This window comes from Lepeophtheirus salmonis, chromosome 8 (genome assembly GCF_016086655.4).
Source record: "Lepeophtheirus salmonis chromosome 8, UVic_Lsal_1.4, whole genome shotgun sequence".
NCBI classification, from domain to species: Eukaryota; Metazoa; Arthropoda; class Copepoda; order Siphonostomatoida; family Caligidae; genus Lepeophtheirus; species Lepeophtheirus salmonis.
In genome coordinates, this window is record NC_052138.2 from 27,072,825 (window position 1) to 27,092,819 (window position 19,995).

The 19,995-nt window shown below is 32.5% G+C and overlaps 3 protein-coding genes across 5 annotated transcripts; 2 read left to right on the forward strand and 1 right to left on the reverse strand.

Annotated features, from left to right (window-relative positions):
• Positions 1 to 1,419: 1,419 nt before the first annotated feature.
• Positions 1,420 to 3,933, forward strand: LOC121123321 (uncharacterized protein C16orf52 homolog A). Its single transcript, XM_040718440.2, has 2 exons — positions 1,420 to 3,306; positions 3,372 to 3,933. Exons 1-2 carry the CDS (start codon positions 3,204 to 3,206, stop codon positions 3,773 to 3,775), a joined length of 507 nt encoding a protein of 168 aa, XP_040574374.1. The 5' UTR covers positions 1,420 to 3,203; the 3' UTR covers positions 3,776 to 3,933.
• A 1,804-nt stretch (positions 3,934 to 5,737) lies between these two features.
• Positions 5,738 to 15,269, reverse strand: LOC121122788 (SET domain-containing protein SmydA-8). Of its 3 annotated transcripts, none has more exons than XM_040717838.2 (7): positions 15,210 to 15,269; positions 7,776 to 7,888; positions 7,275 to 7,713; positions 6,886 to 7,218; positions 6,372 to 6,816; positions 6,200 to 6,309; positions 5,738 to 6,128 (listed from the first exon to the last, which is right to left on the reverse strand). In XM_040717838.2, exons 1-7 carry the CDS (start codon positions 15,249 to 15,251, stop codon positions 5,985 to 5,987), a joined length of 1,626 nt encoding a protein of 541 aa, XP_040573772.1. In that variant the 5' UTR covers positions 15,252 to 15,269; the 3' UTR covers positions 5,738 to 5,984. The 3 variants fall into 3 exon arrangements, with proteins under 3 accessions (XP_040573772.1, XP_040573773.1, XP_071746392.1); XM_040717839.2 differs by lacking the exon at positions 15,210 to 15,269 and adding an exon at positions 13,135 to 13,284; XM_071890291.1 differs by lacking the exon at positions 15,210 to 15,269 and adding an exon at positions 13,124 to 13,232.
• A 1,187-nt stretch (positions 15,270 to 16,456) lies between these two features.
• Grip (Glutamate receptor interacting protein) lies at positions 16,457 to 19,928 on the forward strand. The gene is made up of 4 exons (XM_040717837.2): positions 16,457 to 17,338; positions 17,593 to 18,454; positions 18,523 to 18,805; positions 18,870 to 19,928. Exons 1-4 carry the CDS (start codon positions 16,743 to 16,745, stop codon positions 19,337 to 19,339), a joined length of 2,211 nt encoding a protein of 736 aa, XP_040573771.1. The 5' UTR covers positions 16,457 to 16,742; the 3' UTR covers positions 19,340 to 19,928.
• The last annotated feature ends 67 nt before the right edge of the window (positions 19,929 to 19,995 follow it).

Consider the following 19,995-nt stretch of genomic DNA (forward strand, 5'->3'; position numbering starts at 1 on the left):
CCAGTAAGCACTTGCCGTACTTGAAGATTTAAACAGCTCAGCAAGACCAATGAAAATTATTTTCGTTCCTTTTAAAATTGTAAATTTAAGTAACTGTAAGGTTTAAAGATTTCCACACGGTTTCTATATTCTTTAGACATATGTCCACGATGAAATTGGAGCATACTGGTGGCTCTTTGAAAGATAAGCTCGCTTTAAAGTCTTCAGCTTCTGAAGAATGATATTGCTTCTTTCAAGTCTTTTAGCCTTGACCTGACTTAACAGGTGCTGTTGCCTTTTCAATTTGTGGGGATACATCCCAAGATCATCTCAGATAAGGTATTTGATTGTTGTTGCACCCATGCTTAAATCCTTGGCCATCTTGGTGAGGGTCCTTGTGGGATTTCTAGCAATCCTTGCCTTGACGACTCTGGGTGTCCTTTTTGACAGTAGTCTGCCTGATCTAGGTATGTCCTAGATAGAGTGAGTCTTCTCGTACCTCTCAATGGTTCTCTTGATGAGCAAAGGTCTCTTCAGCTCCCTCAAGATTGCTGGTTGTGATTTGCCCTTCAGGTACTCCTTCATTATAGCCTCTCTCTTTGCTTCCATTGTAGTTAACAAAACTATTATTTTATTCAAAACTATTTGTTTTGATCTAGTTTTCTACACAACTAGAGTTTAAATATAATATCTCACAACCTCACATATCATTATATTATATAAAGTTAATTTAACAGGACTTTCTGTGAACCCTGTAGGCTTCTCCCCCTTCTTAATTCTAAAAAAGGGAATTTCCAAAAATTATAGCTTTTTTAATTAAGAAATATGTGCTTTTCGTGTTCTTCCTAGAATCACTATATACAATCCCCTATGGGATCAAACAGTTTGTAAAACACTAGATTAACCCATTAACGCCAAGAAATATATAAATAATAAAACTTTTTCATTTAATTAATATGGATGTAAATAAGTTATGAAAATATTTTTTCCCAAAAATGGATGCTCTTTGGCCGAGAATAAGCCTGAGTTCACTTATCGTCTAATAATGACACTTCATCTTGTAATGTACATTATATTAAAATGTTCCTGAAAAGTCATTTTTCAAATGAATGTCACTAAGATGAAACTCTTTGAAAATAATCTTGCTCAAATAAAATGAACGTTAATGTAGATATCATTCTGTAAATTCCCTGGCAACAGTAAATAAATGTAGGTCCATTGCGTCCGGCAACACTTTTATCAATTTAAAATAAAATTATGATATCAATCAATAAACTGTCAATGATACACAAAAAGTACTATTATTGAATTAAAATGTAGAAGATATTGAATTATTAAAGTATTTATCAAATAAGGGCTTAAAAAGCTTTCATGTATATTATTTATTTTTTTGTGTTTTACACATTGTTTCCAAGGCATCCTCAGCGTTTTTTGTTTGGGGCATGATGTTCAGTTTAATATCTTGAGCCTCTACATGGAATTCCACAGTAGTGACTTAAAACTTTACATAAACTAGACTAGGGTGTCCAGAGAGAAGAAAGAAGGAACGAAATAAGGACATTGGTAAGAATTATCTAATTCTAATCTAAGTCAAACAAGGCCTTACAATTATAAAGCTGAAACAAATCCTCAAGGCTACTCTCCGTCTTTTATGAGGACACACGAATGATCAATCAGTTTTTGAATGCAATTAAATCTATTGAGGAATGGAAGTTCAATACTCAGGTATTTAATAACAATTACACAAGCTTAAGAAAAGAAAATTGATTATTCAGATTTTAAAAAAAAAATAGGCAAGCTAAAAAATACAACCGATTTACATCTCTATGTATAAATAACTGTTTTGAGATTCGATTATTAATTCCTTGTTAAATCATTGTTGCTATACAATATCCCTCTAAAAACAAGTAATATAAATCAGAAAAGTTTTATTTTTGTTTTATATTAATAATGCACATTTAAAGTTCAAATTTTAAAAATCATATCAGATAAATGACGTCCCCATTGTCCATAAACCGAATAAATCGAAATTTGGTATTTTGGTACTTTGATTCTTTTATCTTTTGGTTCATCTTTAAATAACTTTTAGTAAAGAAGTTTTAGGGAAAAAATTAAATGTATCAAAAAAGGATAATTGTCATTGCTATGGAAAATTAGTGGTTAAATAATTAGTTATTGAGGATTTTGCAAAGCCCTAAAAATGTTGTTTTTATCTTTAAATCCAGTTTCAATCCCTGGTTTAAACAAACCGTACCAATTTACAATCCTTGCATATCCCTTGAGGTTATAAATTAATTTTAGCTCTCTAACGTTATTATCCAGTGATTTATTTGGGTTTAAATAATTTTTCAAATGAAAAAATAAGGAAAATAAATTGAAAAAATCGCTCTTTGCAAATTACAAATTGAAGCAATTAACTGATTCTCATATATCGCTCCATCATAACTTCACTACTCCAACACATGATAGCGAATGACTATATTTTTAAGAAGAAAAAAATAGAATTTCGACTCCAGAATGGAACACACCCACTCCGTTACTTCTTCTACAGACTGATTTCCACGCATTATAAAAAAAAGTAATCCATAGCTAGTGTATATATATAATCCTGCAGAGATTTTGTAATTTTCAAATATATATGTTTTAAATTGCAAATTGTATAAGCAAGTTGTACAAGTTGCAACTAAAAAATGACCTGAATAATATTAAATGAATGATTTACAATACTTGGAATAAGGGCAATAATAAAATTGAATATTCCATAGATGATTGATCTATCAACGGGGTAATTTTTGGCTATTTCAATACAAATTACTAAAATATAAGTATTTTATGACACATCATAAAGTTCAAATGCCTATATTTATATTATAACTAATAACAATGTAATTTTAATAGATCAAAATAAAATAATAGTATCACTTAATAGTCAGTAATTAGAATGACCATTGTTGTAATTTAATGCATTTCAATACATTCTTTTATAAATATCGTCAATTAGATTATATAGGTTTTGCAGAGAGGAATTTAAAAGTTCCGTTTATTTTTTCCTCCTTAAAAATATAAATAAACTAACGTCAGAGTTAAAAGTAAACAATAGTTTAACAACAATAAATAAATAATATATGTATAATAAAAGCGAAAGTCAAAAGTGCAGATGAGTTTATTTATGATCCAATAATTAATTAAAATTACTTATGTCATTATAATAAACTCAAAGCATTATGGATAAGTTGACTGTCATATCTTGTTTACTATTTTTCACGGCGGATCTTTTTGCTGTGGCTTCTCTCGTCACACCAAATTGGATTGTCACTCATGTTGGAGGTAACGAATATATTATATCATAATTCATTCTCATGTTTAATTTCCTTTTTTATATAAATTTATAGGGGATACGAGATTGGGACTCCTACAATCCTGCTTCACGATATATAATCGCTCTCAAGTCTGTGATGCAACGGATTTCAGTCATCCAGAATGGACAATTTCCCTTTTATCCATATTTTTTGGCTGTTTGGCCATAACTACTACAATTATTCTCATCAGTGTATCCCAATGGAAGCCTGCACTACTTCACTATGCCAAATGGGTCGGATTCTCAGCTGTGATACTCTTTTGTATCGCTGCAGTTATTTTTCCAATTGGTTTCTCCAAGGACGAGATTGGTGGAGCTCCTTATCAATTGCCCAATAGCTTTCAAGTCGGAATCTCTTATATTTCATTTGTCATGTCCCTTTGGATCACTGTGGTCTCGGAATTGTTTGCTTCTAAAGTGTGTCTACCCCATTTTTAAGTCATCTGATGATATATATATAAGCTCTTTACAAATTAACTACATTTGTCTTCTATTTGAATTGTTTCGTATGGTTTAATTATAATTATATACTCATTTTAAAGTTTTTAGTGTAATCAATAGTATTAAAAGACATTAAATATATTTATTAATCATTATTAACTTTTCAATTTTTTATTTATTATTTTTTTGGTTTGGGAAGTGTCATTTCTGGAGTTGATATATAAATGTACATAGTATACAGTACCATTTTTAGGATAATATTTAATATTGGTTATATCTAGAACAAAGTAAAGAAAAGGATTAAATCCCAATTTATGTTTTTCTACATAAATACAAACAATCCAATATTTCATAGAGATAAATGAGTTAATTATAGGCGTTGTATTCAAATTTGTCGGATGAATTAAAATACCCAAGTATTATAGCTATAGTTTAGAGCCTTTATTTGATTTAAAAGACATATATTCTCCCCGATATAACCCTTTGTTTATACAATCTATTAATTTCTTATTCTTTTATTGTGACAAATCAGTTTTGGAGACTTTATGAGCAATTTGTGTTATAAAGGATTAATCAGAATAATTTATTGTTAGAAATTGACGATAATTTGTCGAAGAAGACAATACTCCAATTTGAGAAAAAACCTACTAACTTGTTTTTGTGTTGACGGGCCAAATATTCAGTTTTCTTGTATAATCAAAGATAATGTTCCTTCTATTTGTACAACAACTATCACTTGAACTATGGTTAAACTTTTCTATATTACTCATCTTTATCTTTGATAAAACAGGGAAATCCGCAAATCATTAAGCACATCTTAAATTATTAACAAACATGGTGTACTATATTTTTTACTGATACTAAAAAATTATATAACAAGTATAATTTATGATATATCATATTTGGGACTGTGCAATCCGATTATTTTCAAATTTAATTGGCCTTATGTGATCTGAGACGCCACAAACATTACCAAAGTTAGTTCTTGATTGTTCCGATAGGAAAATGTCTTTGTACAGGGATACAGGATATTAAACCAAAACGGGGTAGTCTATTATACAGTCCTGTTCCAAAGTATTGACGCTCTTTCTTTCTTTTTTTACATAAAGGTTCATCTCTAGCCTAAACCAAGATACTTAAGTGTCCTTAAGTATCTTGGTCTAAACAATATGACTTAAACCATAATGTTATAATTAAATTTTATCTCCCTCCTATAATTATTGATGAATATAAATATCTTTTCATGTCCGGTTTCACGATAATTAATACAATTTATATTTTAATAGTTTTGAATTTTGTTTTTGTTGTAGGTTTTGAGATTTTGAATGGTTGATTTGATTGCTAAATGACTCACAAAGTCCCCACCATTATGCAATTTGTGATAATTGATTGAGAGCAGTTATAAGAAAAGGGCTTTACAATGAATTACTAGATCAAGAATATTGCAATTCTTTTATTTCATATCTTCATAAAATACATAACCATTTAATTGTTAATATGTAACTCAAACCGAATACTCAGAGACGTCTGCAGGACTATATTTTGGCGGGGTCTTGGTTCTTGGAATTTTTTTCAGAAAAAGAAAAATAAAAAAATAACAATTTTTTCGAAAAAAATTTTGAAACATTAGATTGTTAGGAAAAAAATTTCAAAAATCCATAGTTATTCTCAAAAAATGGCAAAAATCAAGCAAAAATAAAATTAATTTTTTTGAAAGCATATCTAAAATTAAATTTCAAATATTACATTTTCTAGTATGAATCAAAAATTCCTTAATTTAAGGGGGGGTTACTGCCCCTCTAGCCCTCCCCCTGCGGACGCCACTGATAATTAATATTAATCTATCATCAGTAGAAAAACTTTATCGATAAATTTTAAATGACTCCTTGTTTAGGCTAAAGGACTCTAAGAATACTTTTAAGCCTTTTAGTGAGTAGATAATAAAATTACTTTTGTTAGTGAGTCAATTCCCAGTTTTTGATAATATTTAATTATGATCCGTACGACTGAACAATTATGAAAATATATAAGAAAATTAAGATGTAATTATGTTTGAATAAATTAATTAAGGCAATAACTCAGGGCTTCCCAATTAAAAATCTAAAAGATTTAGAATCCATGTATAGAGTTATAAATTCGTTCACCAGTGTGTTGCATGCTATTATTTTATTGTCTTTACACCGACATTGGAACTACAATAGGTGGATCATATTACTGACTCTATCTTTGTCACCCATTCTTCCAATTGTTTAACCGATTCTTGTGATGATACAAATATTTTGTACTCGAAAGAGTCACTGGGCTCCTCTCCAAGAATCTTAATCCCTTTTTTTAAATAGTCGAGTCCCATCTTTTGAAAGAGTGTTAAAAAATGATATTTAAAAAAAATATATAATATAAATATTTTTCATAAAAACATACCCTCAAATTTTTTTTTATTTCCTGTGGATCCACATTACCGTTTGGACCTTTTTGAAGAGCACGATTACCCATGATCACAAACGGTAAATGAAGCTCATACATCATCATTCCTGTTATATAAGAAAAATAAAATTTATATCCATGAAAAATTGGATCAAAGGCCTCTATCTACCTTTCTTCCGTGTTTGTCCTGGAGTGATTACATTTAACACCTTCAAAACTCTTTCACACAGCTCTTTTTTTCGCATAAATTGATCATCTGATAAAGAATCTGGTTCATATCCCTCCATACGCCCATACATTTTCCCCAAAACATAGCTTCTATCAATCATGTAAACATGATTGGGATGGAAGATCGTAGCATATTTATTTAGAAACTGTTCATGGGTCTCTACGTCTGGATTTTTGTCCATTTCCTCGATTTCAGACTTGGCCTTAGAATTTACTTGCTCCACACTATCCGGAGAAAGAGTCAAGTCACAAGAATCGCATTCCCAATCGGAATTGATGTTTTTACAGTTCTTTGAAATAACATTTCCTTTTTTACATTTAGAACAAATTAGTGCACTCGAGTAGGTAGACATCTCTGTAGGATCACGACATCGAATACAATTACACTTAAGAATAATTATAGCAAAGTAAAGTAAGAATATGAAAATAAAAAAATATTCTCATTTAGTACATACCTGAAAGAATTTGCCGATTTTCAAAAGAGATTGCCGCCTCATGATAGGATCGAGAGGCTCCGTGTAGGAATGTGTGATTTCATCTCCTTCTTTTATGTCAACAACAGCTTTCATGGTCATTTTGAAGCCTTCTTCTCGACAAGTAAAGTTATGATAACAGTTTGAAACGCAGGAATGGTTTGGCATGGATGCAAGAGCGAAAATTCCTCTAATAAGGGAGCTCTTCTCTTCAGAGCCCTCTAAGGGTATGCATATTTCAAAATCATTGACCAAAAATATCCCTAAAATAATTTTTATCGTATCGTAATCCTCTGGACTAATTTTCATCATGGCCTTTTATTTATTTGTAATGTAATAATTTGTCATATGAAATTAGAATAATTGTTCACCTTGATATGTTCTAAAGTTTTGGCATCCTTTTTCTGCCAAAATGTGTCCTTTTGCCGTGCTTCATCATGGGACATATGCATCCAAATAAGATTCCATCTGGCAGGGTCACGTTTTTTTAAAACTAAGGCCCTCATTGGAGAAATTGCATTATAAACGCTTTCTTGACTTCCGTTCCATTTCAAAGTATTCTGGGAGTCTAATCGAAAATTCATGTTATGCATTTCAGCACATTCGAAATCTTTGTGCTCGAGTATTTGACTGCATTCTTTGGAACACATTGGAAATCCACAGCCATCACACTCTGTGTGTTGATTTTTAAGAACTGGAGTGTAACATCCAAGACAAATTGGTTCATTTGGATTTCCAGGACCAAATGTAAGAGGGTACTCCATTAAAACTGTTTCTCCTGGTTTTATGTCACGTGTTGCAACCATGTATCTGAAAGTCATTCACACAATATTATATATAATTAACTCATAATTATAAGAAGAGAAGTGTACCTTCCAACTGAATCATTTCTTATGATTTTGTAGGGTCTATTGGAGGATTGATCCCGCTCGATGTAGAGCTTTACTTCATCCTCCTCTGAAGTGCCCTCATTATGGTCCATTCCCTAATGATTAAGAAAATAATAGAGTTTGTATAAATATTTTATTAACATGAGTTTAAAAATATGAAGAAACTGTTTTGATATAATGTACTTGTGTATTTTGCTAATATTTAAAGTTCACACTGTCATAATAACTAAGTATCTACGTCTACAAAAGAATAAAATGGAGCCATAATTCAGAATTGTATTCACGTCAGAGATGGGTATAATTGATTCATTTTACTTAAGTCAATAAAACTCTACTTGGAGTTGCAACTCAATTCAAAAGACTTGATTAAGGTAACTCCAGTCCTAACTTATTTTTTAATCATATAACTAAATGTTGTATCGAGAGGTAATTGTTTAATGCGGAAATTGAGAGGACTTTGAACATCTTAATCAAATCCTTTGATTTCTTTAGATGCTTGAATATTGAGGAAAAAAGGAGCACCGTTCATGCTTTCACTTCATTTTTGAACATTAGACCGCCTCAATGGGACAAATTGAGCGACGAACGGGGAAAATCTATGAACGACGTTCATTTAGTCGTTCTTTAGTATGGCTATCAAAAGATATATTTTACCCAAGGACCAAGTAACAAAACGATGACCACAAGATCATTTTTTATTAAAATGTAATTGGCCACAAAAATATTTTTTTGTCCACTATGGGTAAGAGTATCATGAGTTAATCTATAACTCAGTCATAAAAGAGGAAAATTTGGTATTAGGAGGGATAATTAAAAGGGGTATAGCCAGATGAATGGGACATGTGTACTTTTAAACTGGATTGTTTCTTTATTAGACTCATGATCTCTGCACCATCTTGCGGATATGATTGTTTTGTTAATATGTGCATACCCTATTAACTATTGCTAATGATGATATAGTGTGTATTTTGAGCATGTTAAAAAAAGAAACCGAAAATCAGCATGGTAACCCTGACACTTTGAAGAATATTTTGGCGGAGAGCAACTTAACTGGCATGATGTTTCATTTGAGCAAGGTGACTATATATAAGGTTTATATAAGAATAAATGGATATTATGCACTAAATATGAAATAATCGTTTGAAAAATATAAACTAACAAAAAGATCTTAATTTATCATTTATCTTAAATATAATAAAAATAGAGTTCAATATAATTATCTTGCTAACATAACCGAATATGATGCCTTGAATAAGCCTCTTTTGTGATTTTTACTCTTCTTTTTAGATATATATATTAATAATACCAGGGAAATCAAATTTTCTAAAGCATCCCCACTTTTATATAGCATGGAATAGTTAGTAGTACAAACCAATAGTAATTATTTAACTAATAATATGAATGATTTTGAAGTCTCTACTCCCTAAACAAGAATCTCAATAACGAAATAGCATTTGCAAGTACAAAATAAAAACGAATGAATCAAATGATCGTAATATAATTTTGATATATTTTAAATATTGTTTTCATTCAAACAACTTATTCAAACAGCTCGTGTAGTACACACTTAGTAATTTATTTATTTTTATAAAAATCCCATATTTTTGAGAGAGTAATATTCCAATATGCTAATAAGCCATTTAGCTGCTTAGTTTTTGATTCCTGAGTCAATAAGCTTGGAAATTGCAACGACATTCAAATATTCGAATAAAATCTACAGAAGTGAAGAAGTCACTTTTATTTTTTAATACATAATCACTTAATAGTTCCCAATAACTATTTATATGCAATAGTAGAATATGTGTTGCAGTCAAAACTATCAAAAAAGAGAGGCACATTATCTCTAGAGTCTAGAATAATCTTCTACTTGTTTTCCAATCACAAAAGGGACTCACAAGTAATAAAGAAATAACTAATCAGGGGTCAGGCTTAAAGTGTCCAAGTTATATAATTATCCATATAGACCATACATTTTTGCATTATATGCATCAAGGACACTTATCAATGAAATAGTTTTCTTAAAGTAGAAGACGAAGCAGAGTTGACTTAAGGAGAAAAAGACTCAAGAACTTCAATTAAGAAGAAATAGCTGAGGATGATAACTATCCATGTTCCTCATTGGACCTTTCAGTCGATTATTATGTCGTTTTATGGAACTCGATAGTTCTTATATGTAGAAGAATACGATTATCTCATAAAATATCTTGAAGAATTTATGGATTCTTGAGCATAGAGGCAATGATTCACGAGGTCATAAGTCACTATCATGTAAAGCGCATTTCCACAATGCAGGATCCTTCAATTAAATAAGGTGATATCCACCGAGTGAGGCACAAAGACTAATGAAATCACTATTAATTAAATGTATTTCCGTGAAGTTCACAACTTTTACATCGTCCTTCGGGCCCGTTGTGACGTCATCAAGAAAGTTGTTGACCAACGTCAACCAGACTATGTTGCAAGTTTCTTATCGACACAACTTATATATAGTCACCTTGCATTTGACTCAGCTATAAACACCTGTGACGAGGGAGGAGGGGGGAAAGGAAATAAACCTTGCTGATAATTAATACGATTTCAATCCTCAATTCTACTCTGAGTAAAACAAGGACTTACGATTATAACTCGGTACAAATCCTCAAGGTTACTACTCTCTGTCAATTGTGAGCACACATGAATGCTGAATCAGGTTTTGAGTATAATTGAATGTAGTAGGAAAAGAAGTTCACTACTCTGGAATTAAATAATAATGACAACAGCATAGAAAAAGAAAATTCTTTTGTCAGATTACCAACTCAAAAAAAAAAAAAACTGGCAATTAAAAAATCACATGATTTATATTACTATTGCTTATAAGAAGGATTAAATTTTTAGAAAGTGCGAGATTTATAGTATAAATGTATTAAGAGCCTTGTTAACATCATTTTTTGAGGAGAAAATTAATTATTTTTATAAAGAGGAGAACCTTCTACACTTATAATAGCATTAATGCAAGAAAATTATCATAGTTATATTTAAATATATTATTATTTTAACCTAACAAAGATAAGCGGGGATTATTCTATCAAGGATAGATGTTAACACCACGACGATCTATGTAAGAATGAACAAAAGAAGAAAAGAGAGCACCCACACCAAACATTTTGCTTTTATAAAGAATAAAGTGTGTTTTTTTTTTTTCATTTTTGTTCATTAATCTATTATAGTATTGTTGGTCTCATAGTATGCACATATCCGTCAAAGAAAGATATCTGGGGCGTCGACAGAGTGTGTTTTTATGATACAAAATACTGAGATACATTTCCTTCCCCAAACCAACATTTATGGATATGCAGAGTCTTTTTATTTACGGAATTTATGTCTTAAGAGTGCAGGAGTCCTTATATTTAATTGTAGAGTTTGGAAAATTATATGCATTGACCCCCATAAATGGCCGGTTTTATTGTGAGCGTAGCCTAAGGCAAAAATAAATGTATAAGGGCCTTTTTTTCTTGTTTTACAATTCTAAACATATTTGAATTTATGATTTTATATATATATATATAGAATAATTTGGGACTGGCCTCTTTTTTTTAAATTAAAACTTATAAAAGGTTGCCTAGATAAATCCGGACAAAATTTAACTGATAATGACACTGGTATCCTTTCACTCAGTTCACATCAGAGTGTCTCAATTATGAGGTTGCAGTCTTGTGTATCATATTCTTCCCATTTTTTATCAAAATAAACACTTAAGGTCATAGAGCAAACCAAAAGATTCACTGTCATCGAACTCGCTCGTGCAAGCCATGCAGCAGTAGCTATCATCAAGCTCACGGGATACGCCAGGAGTACTGTCTACGACATCTACACCAGGTTCAAAAATGAGAAAAAGGAGGAAAAATCCTCACTTAGTCCCAGAAGTGATCATAAAGTCACTTCTAGGTTTCTGGCAGGCTTGAAAAGGACCGTGACCGCTGATCCATCCTTGAATCAGACAATACTGGCCAGAAGGAAGTGTGTGGCTCGCAGCACCCTCCAAAAGGTACTGGGGTGCTGGTATGACATCTTACAAGTTGTCTGTCCTTCATCTGTAGACTGAACTACAGAAGTTTGGCCCACAGCAAGACTCTGCTCTCTAGGCTCAATACCTCCAATTCAGGTCAAACCATCATTTTCTCAGATGAGAAAATATTCACTATTGAATGCAAAAGGAACTCTCAAAATGACAAATGACTCTCCACGCCCAAGGACAATATCCCTATGTGTACAAATCCAAGATTTCCAGCTCCATCATAAATATATAAAACACTCTTTTAAGTATCTTTTATTTTCTGAGGACTTGAACTGGACTCGATGAAAATAATCAACGATATGACTTGGAAACTAGAACAAAGACTTGAGACTTGACTAGGAGTATATGTAAAGGCTTTTTGCTACCTCTGCCCTCTGATCAAAATAGTAACGCGTGTAGGTATAGCTGATTTATAATAAGTTAATAAATACCAGAAGAATCGGGAGCATGATAATTTGGAGGGACAAATTAATTAATAAAAAGGACATTTATAAAATGAAATCTTATATTTGAATATTAAAAAGAGGGCATTTTAGGTGCAAATGTCGCTTTAGACCTGATTATACTCACTTTTAATCCTAAAATTATCTTCAACAATATGCTGACCAGTAAATTTAAAAGGGTTAAAATATTTATAACTTAATATATTTTCTCGGTATTTTTATAGAAGATTGACCTAAATTGGTCAATTGCTTATAAAAGAGTAAGAAAAAGGTACAAAGAGTATATTTTAGGATCGTAAACTGGCTCTCCCGTGTAGTAAAAGTTTGATTGTTATATACGGTAGAAACTGATTTAAGGCTCAAAATTTAAATGGATATTACTCCCGGCTTCTTCTCCCGCTCTTTTTTTCCTTACAAATATTCCAACTCAACTTATATCGAACATCACGTCGTTACCCTGAATGTATCTCACAACCTTTCCTCCCAAAAAAAAACAGAAATAAGCCAAAAATCATTTGGTAGCAATTAACCAGTTCTTCCCAACAATAGAATTATTATTCAATAATCATTTATCGCTGAACAAGAATTAATTCAATCAATCAACGTTCAAAACATAGTTATATAGAGAAAAGTATCAGAAAAATCGACAGCTGACAAAAAAATAAATTGTATTTTTTTTTGTTAGTGATTTAAACCTGTGAGATAATTTTTTGGTCTCTTGAGATCCAGCTTAAATGGATTCTACTCTAAATATAACTTATATTTAAAAAAAGCAAATGTTACACCATCTATGGTAATTCTACAAAATGATTAATAATTATAGGTCACACAACCTTTTACTTACGATCCGCATCTTGGAATTTTTTTTTATTTTTTCCTTTTCTTTCTAGGATTATATTGACAACAATGCTTCACAATTAGACTTGAATGCTTAACTGAAAAAAAAAGTGACTAAAAATTCACATAATTTCAATTATAGACAATCCTTTTCTTTTTATTTTTGTTTTTCTTGTTTTTAGAAAGTTGTAGTTTTTTATTAGTGAGGGATTGCTTACTTATGTTATCATATATCTTTTAAGAGGAGAGATAAGAGGGATAGGATAGAAGCACTCAAGCAAGCAAAACAATATGACAAGCTTTCTTTCCTCCCTCTTTTTATTAAAAAAAAAAAGAAATGGTGGTGAGTAGCTGGGGAAAAAGAATATTTGACCGGCCTATTCAAAAATAATCCTGTTTTATAATAATTTATTCTTATGTACTATTTCTTACATAGGTGAAGGAGAGAGCTGAGGGTGTACGTGTGCTGTACACTTCAGAGGCTTGTAGAAAGAAAGAAGGCACTGTTCTATAAATAGGAAAAATTGTTCTCTTCTTCATAACATGAATCCAAGCATCATCATCTATGAATCTCTTTTAAGAAAATATTATACAAAGGACTAACTCCTGTCAACAGTAAAGCAGGCTATCGTCAATTCATATAAATAAATTATTGTTATTTATCGTTTGGAGACGTCGTAACTTGCACATAAAGTACCAAAACTGCATCATTACAATGAAAGAATGACAAATTGATTTATTTTATGTGAAAGGGGCTCTATCGGGCCCAATTAAGTCTCATAAATCAAATGAAGACCTTTAATTATAGTTCACCTTCTTGGATAATTCAATTTATCTCTCATATTTAAGTATAAAACTTTTAATAGACCGAAATATTGGAGTCGTTAGCCCCTTTTTAAGAGGGCTTGAGCAAGCTTATAAATATATAAGATATGATACCAAATTTGGGGACTTCAGAAGCTTTAAAGGGACTCAAGGCCCCTCCCTCCAAAAAAAGGAGGTCTAGGATATCAATTAAATTTGACACTTCCTTTGAATCTGTTATATTTCATATTCTTCATCACCTTCAATAATATCAGCCGATAAGTGTATGTAATCATTTTCTTTTTTAGTTTTAAGCTTATCCTCGTATGGTTGATCCACCGTTCCTTCTAATAATAGGTTAGGGGAATAGTAATTTCGCATTTTTTGCCTTATTTCAATGCTTTAATAAGAAGTGTTATTATCATTCAATTTATGACAAGTATGCATCTTTCTGTTTGATAACTTTTTGCCAACGAGAATCCAACTTTATAATGCCCTTTTCCTAGAAGCCTTATCCCTATTGGCAAAAAAACTAGGACAACCAATTTTCACAGGCCTCTATTGAGGCCCAATTTGTACCTCCAAACACGTTGGCCATAGACAGGAACAGTTAGTAGTCACTTGGTGCCAGGTCCGGACTATAGATTGGATGTATAAGAACTTCCCATCCAAGCTGCCGGAGCTTCTAGTGCGTCATCAAAGATGTGTGCGGCCTGACGTTGTCTTGATGATGGTTTATTGTCTCATATCCACCAATGCTGGCTGCTTCTGTTCGATTACCAGCTTCAGACGGTCGTCCAGTTGTTCACAGTAGACGGAAGAAAAGAGTGGGGGGGCAGATCACTCGACGCACTGTTGAGCTCAAACACTTTCTTGGTCACTTTAGACACGTTTTTCCCTTTCAGGTAGTAAAAATGTAAAATATGGCGAATTTCTTCCTTTGAGACTTCCATACTCGACACACGATAATTCACAACTAAACCGGGCAAGCACAATACTGTCCAAAAGCTTTTGTAGTATATACTTACACCTTTACAACTTATTATTGTATGATCCGATGTGACGAATAGTGAACAAGATATACTTAGTTTCAAACAAAGGTGGTAAATACGAAATTACTTTTTACCCTACGTTTATTTAGCTACAGTTAAAATCAGACAAAACGAAAACAAGTTCTGAACGAATTGAAAACGACTAAACGAGTAGTAAACTCTAAACCCTTTAGATAAACAAAGTTTGAACTAATATAATGAAACGAAAGTAATCAATTATTCTTACATGAATATAATCCCAATATTTCCACATTTTGATACAAATCATCCCAAACTTAACGTCAATATCCCAAGGAGTGGCATTTCTGATTGAGCTTACTTATTTATGGGCGAGAACACTCTATATAACTAATTCATTAAGAATGTTAAATAATGAATTAATAATTTTTATCAGAAAATTTGCAAAATACAAACATAATTTATTGACCATCACATGGAATTTCATTCATTGTTTTATACCCACTGCAAGGCCAATAAATACTTCATTTAATCAAAATGTTTCATTTCATTCTGTAGGTTGCTACTTGTACAACTTACGACTTGTACACAGCATATATTAATATGTGGCAAGTTAACACAAAACAATCTTGAACAAAAATCAAGCAAAAAATTATCCAATTAATTTTTATAGATCATACATGCCCCTTTATTTAAAATGCAACCCTTTTTTAAAGGGCGGGCCTCTGTCTTATTTGTTATATTTCCATTTTTAACCCTATAAATTATTATAAACAATTGTCAAAATAAATTGTTAACAAATAATAAGTAAAGTCAACCAAAAATTAGAGCCCCATAACAAAAAACATGGAGCAACGCAGAGCAGCAATTCTTGAGCTATCCACGCCTGGAAAATCAGATATCTATAAAAGTGTGTACCGGGTGACCACGAGAGGCACACTAAAAGCTTCCACAAGGTCCAGATCAAGGCCAAAGAGCCCGAAAGAATTGGTTGGGTCGGTTAAAGGCACCATTGAAAGCAGAAGAAGCAAGGTGACCGTCGACGGCCTTGCTCGAGAGTTTGACAACAGCCAGATCATCATAAGCAAGACTTAAACCCCCAAGATGACGGACGGCAGATTTATAAATACTCTCCGTATATTTTTTCCTATCAAATAATTAATTGAATAAGAAATTTGTGATATTATGTCCGCACTCAATCAATCAAATGTATTATTTGGGCGTACATGGAAAAGTGGGGATTTTGTGTTCATATCCTCATAAAATCTCGCTTAAAATGGGGGGGATTGATGTTTCTAAGAAATTAAAAATCCATATTTTCTCCATACAATAGATCAAGCTATCGCCTCACAATGCTATTGCAGTAATTTGAGAGAGTAGAAATGTTTCTACACTATGTATTTGGGATGAAGAGTGTATTTCTACTTATTCGTTCGCATGCTTGGAAAAGTAGGGGGGATTTTGGGTAATATGTTCAACATATACATAGAGGAATGGGCGTGTAGAACTTATATTAATGCTTGCCTGTATTTGCCTATGAGTATTTCGTTTTTTAAACCCTATTCACTAATAAATTAAATAGAAGTCATCAGTAAATATTTACCCTTGATTCGTGTTAAAGTGCTTCAAGCATAATAATTGAGTGAAGTCACTATGACAAGGTTCTATGGCTCTTATATTACTGCTATATAGAATATAATTTTTAAGAATATTAGTTTTTTTTAAACGAGGACCCTTAGTGTGAAACGAAGAAATTAAAATATATTTCATCATTCATTAAACAAAAAAGAATAGTTATAAAATGAGATTTTGGAAGAGTTTAAAGTCAACGGGAGAAAGCCTTGCAGGCACCCTCGAAAGGACAGCTCGAAAAAACTCTCCTAAGCCCAATAACCACCATCACCGAGAAAGTGGAGGACATCTTCATCTCTCCCCCAACACACCTCGGAGTAGTCGAAAAGTTCGTGCAGGCTCAGAAACATCCTCCGGCGATCCCATCTATGAGGACTATTACGACTATAATAACTCCTTGCAGAGTAGTGGTCTTACATTTGTAGAGCTTATTAAAAGACCTGGGACTCATTTGGGTGTGATTGTATCTGGGGGGATTGATACGGGACTCACTCCGAAAATAGTGGATCTCATACCTGGGAGTTGGGCGCAGAGAAGTGATGTTCTTTGTATTGGGGATGTTATTGTCTCTGTGAATGGGATTAGTACAGAGACGATGACGCAAAAGGATCTGGTTAAAACATTGGATGTATCAGATCGTATTCAACTTGAGGTTAAATATAAATTGCCTTCTTATAGGCATCGAACACACACGCGGAAAATTACAACCAAGTTTATTCAAATCACACTTAAAAAGGAAAATGGAAGTTTCGGAGTCGTTATTAGGTAAGGTGCTCCATCTTATGGATAAATATTTAGAATACATCTAAAACAGTTTATTGTATTAGGAAAAGGAAGAAAACATTCACTTCTTTTTTCTTTTTTTTTTGGCAAATGAAATAATATTACAAAGACTGCCTCGTCTTCTAACACTTTATGCACTAAAATGATTTTATTTTCAACATTTGAACAACTGTGAACAAATTTATGATTATAGCATCCAAAATGTATTGTCTTATTTATTTATTTTCTTACTAAAGGGGAGGTAACCACGATGACCCACGACGTGTCCGACCTTTTACAGTCATGTATGTGACCCACAAAAGCGTTGCCAATAAAGAGGGAACACTTCGTGTCAACGATCGAATTCTTTCAATCAACGGGGCCGCTCTTAGAGGAATGAAGTTACCCGAGCTTCAAAGCCTTTTATATCGACAAGATGGTGACACCGTATTCACGGTGGAGTACGATGTAGCTATTCATCCTGACCATGAGCTTGGACGTCCAATATTGGTGGAAATACGGAAAGAGGGATCTGATATTTTAGGTTTTGGCCTTAATAAGTGTAATGACTCGGGTCATGTTTATATTGAAAGTGTAAAACAGGCAAGTCTGGCCGAGCGGTGTGGAGGGATACATGTGGGTGACATATTATTGTCTGTGAATGGAAGGGCCATGAGTCGGAATTCAGATATTGATCAAATATCAGATCTCATAAGAGGAGAAAACAATCGTTTGGTTCAATTGGAAATTTTACCAGGTATATTTTCCAATGCTCGAAGTAGTAGATGTTCCATTCCCTCACCGACTTACTCAACTCTTTCATCAAGTCATCATAAAAGAAGCAAGAGTTCATCACGCTATCCGTCTGGAAGTAGTTTGGGAAATGGTTTCCAACCCAGCAGCACCTCTCCTACACCTCCAAAAGTAACGGGTAAGAAAGTAGAGAACATGAGAAGAAAATTTGTGGCCTTTACAGTTGAACTACAAAGAGATGGATGTACTTTGGGGCTCACATTAGCCACAGAGGATGATGCTGATATTCCTGCTCCAATATTCATCTCAGGACTCGTTGAAAATGGATTGGCTGAACGAACAAAAACAATTCAAATCAATGATCAGGTTATTTATATTTGACATCCGCATTTATGTACGGATCTTCCTAATGTTTCTTTTATCATTGCATTTAGGTTATGGAAATCAATGGTACTCCCATTCACGACAAATCCCTTAATGAAGTAATTCCTCTCCTTCAGTCATCTCATGAAGTAATAAAGTTAAAGTTAGCGAGACTTATCGCTATACCTGAACGAGACTCTTCAATAAATGGCAACACGATCTTAAGATCAAATTCTGTCAAATTATCTAGAAAGCCACCTTTACCGAGTCCATCACCTAGCCCACGGAGCCTTTCTGGCATTAATACTGTGTCTCTATTAACTCCACTACTTTCGAGATCCAGTCCTAGTCCAGGTACTCCAGACTTTTGACTCAACATTTTAACGAAAATTGAAAAAACTGCATATTCTGATTTCAGTTCCTCTTCGTCCCATTCCGATGGAAGTTCATAAAATCATTCTATTCAAGGATAAAGTATATGAAGACTTTGGTTTTAGTGTGTCTGATGGACTCTATGACAAAGGGATTTACATCAATCGTATTCGTAAAGGAGGCCCCGCTCATTCATGTGAGCTTCTCCAACCCTTTGATCGGATTTTACAAATCAATGACACTCGAACGCATGAGTTTGATTGTTGTTTAGCAGTTCCTCTCATCGCAGCAGCCGGCGATAAAATTGAACTTTTAGTTACTCGAAGTGGAGGTCCTCTTCCAGAGATTAAGGACTACCCCTATTCTAATGGATCTACGAAAACTCTTTCTGAAATTACGATTACAGAAGAACATACTAATAACCCTTCGAGCTTGATGGGCACGCTAAAAAAAGATGACGAGATATTGGCTTGGATTGATAGCAAGTCCGAGGATAATGGTCAACGATCATCGTAATTTTTGATGTATTTTACATGAGATTTTAGCTCTTTTTCCCTATAAGTTATAATAATTTAGGATTCAGCTTGCTTATTCATTTTCAAAAAAATTGTATTATAATCCAAATTGGATTCCATTCGAGTATTTTTCTGCATCTAGTCAATTTAGAACGTAATTTATTCGCTTGATTAATGTATTTAGCTGTTCATTTCCCTATAAATTAATTATTTTTTACGATTTTCGTTTCTGTTTTTTCTACTCTTGAATGTATATTAATTATATAAGCAATTTGACTCAAAAGGGTCTGTTTTTTATCTTTGTATATTCAATTCATCAATATTTATTCCAAAAAAAATGGATTAATTTAAAATAATGACAGTATTATTGATTGTTCTTCGATGAATACATTTTTATAATAAGCCTACAATTTGAGAAAAATGTACGTTTTTTGTCTAAAATCAAACTTTTTTTTAAAATAACACTTCTATAAGTGTTGTGTCTGTGGCTATAGTGACAAATATCTCAAGTTATTAATTAATTGTTATAATGTTAAAAAATGTATTTATGATTGAAAATTATATCTTCCAGGAAATAAAAACTTTTAATAGTATAGTTTTATTAATTTTCATCCCCAACACGAATTTGAATGCAACCATCAGACATGAAGCTATCCA